The following is a 2,126-nucleotide window of genomic DNA, read 5'->3' as shown; positions in this document are numbered from 1 at the left end:
AGAAAACGACGTTTTGACAAGATACTTCTACCCCCATTTTTTAATAAAACAAGCGCTCGCAAGAGACGTAGACAGAAAGCAACAAATCATTCCCCAGGAGACATCTTTTAATCGTACAAAGCAGCAAGAGAGCCAAGTTATATAGATGTATGCCATGGATAGGTAGAATAAGACTCAATATAAAAGAAAAGCATCCATTTAGCAAGAAAATGTAATAAATCCATGCAATCTAGCTCAATGAAATATGGGACAAGTCCCAAATAAATTGTTCATATTTCATTGAGCTAGATTGCATGGATCTTTTAATCGTACAACATGGCTTTTGTTCACAACTGCTCTACCGAGTATGCCAAATCCGAACTGGATATCTTTCAAATACCACCAACTCAAACAAGTATTGAAAAATCCCTTTATGTAGAAATACACCCTATTGCAGCGCTAGCTGACGGCACCCCCTTGGAGTTCTTTATATCGGGAAGCGGTGAATATTACTATGACTTAAATAACACGCTGCTTCACATCACCTGTCGGATACTTAAAGCGGATAACACACTCCTACAGGATGGCGCCCGTGTGGCTTTGGTTAATTACCCTATAGCCAGTCTTTTCAGTCAGCTAGATGTATCCCTCGGTGATAGATTAGTGTCTACAAGTGATAATCTGTATACCTACAGAGCCTATATAGAAACACTTCTAAACTATAACGCGCAGACTTTGGCAACGCAGTTTACATCCGGGTTATTCTATAAAGATACAGCTGGACAATTTCACAATCGAGCATTGGATGGTGACAATGCTGGTTTCATCAAAAGAGCGCAGTTTACAGCGCATTCCAGAAGCGTCGAGCTAGTTGGGCCAATTTACGCCGATATTTTTAATCAGCCAAAGCTGATCCTGAACGGGTTAGACCTGAAGATTAAACTCACCAGAAATAAAGACATTTTTTGCCTTATGAGCACTGAAGCTGATGCGTTTAAAGTGCAGATACAAAACGCATCGTTATATATTAAAAGGGTTCAACTCTCACCAGCTGTGAGGATCGGGCACAGTCAGGCGCTGTTAACCGCTAATGCAAAGTACGCCATTGACCGGGCGTGTCTCAAAGTATACAGTATACCGGCCGGGACACGAATTTCCAACTTTGACAATCTTTTTCTTGGCAATATTCCAAAAATCGTGATACTTGCACTGGTAGGAAATGAAGAATTTTCCGGAAGTTACCAAAGGAATCCGTTGTGTTTCAGTCATTACAATGTAAATTATGCCTGCCTGTATTTAGACGGGCAGCAGATACCTGCAAAACCCTTCCAACCTAATTTCGACGCAGAAGCCGCCATCTGCGAATACATGGCATTGGTGCACATTACAGGCAAGCAGAAGACGGATAACGCGCTCTCTTTTGACAGGTCTGAGTTCCTGAACGGGTACACCCTGTTAGCGTTTGATACAACTCCGGATCAAGAAGTTGGGTCGGGACACTTTTCACTAGTGAAAACCGGTAATCTGAGAGCCGAGCTGCGTTTTGCCAACCCCACCCCAACAACCGTGAATATGATTGTGTACTCTTTAAATGACAACGTCATTGAAATTAATCATAAAAGAGAGGTGCTATTTGATTATTAACAACAATAATGAATAATTTTGAAATTGAAAGCATCTTGAAAGCTGATTGGTGCGTTAGACGTATCTTTAGAGATGTGCTACCTTGTGATTTCTTACCGACATATAAAGTTGTTCAGAGGCCGGCGGCGTACATCGTGAATACAGACCGTTCATCGCAGCGTGGTCAGCACTGGGTTCTAATAATGTTATTGGATGAAGACACGGCTTTTTTTTTTGACAGTTATGGAATGTCACCAGATAACATCTTTCCTAAGGATTTCATACAGTTCTTAAACAGGAATTCTGACTGTATCACCTTTAACAATAAACAGCTGCAGTCTACAGATAGCGCTGTGTGCAGGCATTACTGCATTTATATGCTCCATCACATAGCCAGAGGATATAAGCTGGAAGATTTGAGAAGATTTGAAAATTTTAAAACTAATGACGCTTTTGTACAAACATTTGTGGGTCGTAGATTAAAAAGTAAAATGAACTGTTACTACAATCAATCATGTGTTTGT

The 2,126-nt window shown here is 40.6% G+C and overlaps 1 protein-coding gene across 1 annotated transcript; it reads left to right on the top strand.

Annotated features, from left to right (window-relative positions):
• Nucleotides 1-315: 315 nt before the first annotated feature.
• On the top strand, nucleotides 316-1,623 carry LOC137522305 (uncharacterized protein F54H12.2-like). Its single transcript, XM_068242337.1, has one exon. The coding sequence runs from the start codon at nucleotides 316-318 to the stop codon at nucleotides 1,621-1,623; it is 1,308 nt and encodes a 435-aa protein (XP_068098438.1).
• The last annotated feature ends 503 nt before the right edge of the window (nucleotides 1,624-2,126 follow it).

This window comes from Hyperolius riggenbachi, chromosome 6 (genome assembly GCF_040937935.1).
Source record: "Hyperolius riggenbachi isolate aHypRig1 chromosome 6, aHypRig1.pri, whole genome shotgun sequence".
In the NCBI taxonomy this organism is placed as follows: domain Eukaryota; kingdom Metazoa; phylum Chordata; class Amphibia; order Anura; family Hyperoliidae; genus Hyperolius; species Hyperolius riggenbachi.
This window is presented reverse-complemented; position numbering and strand designations above follow the sequence as displayed.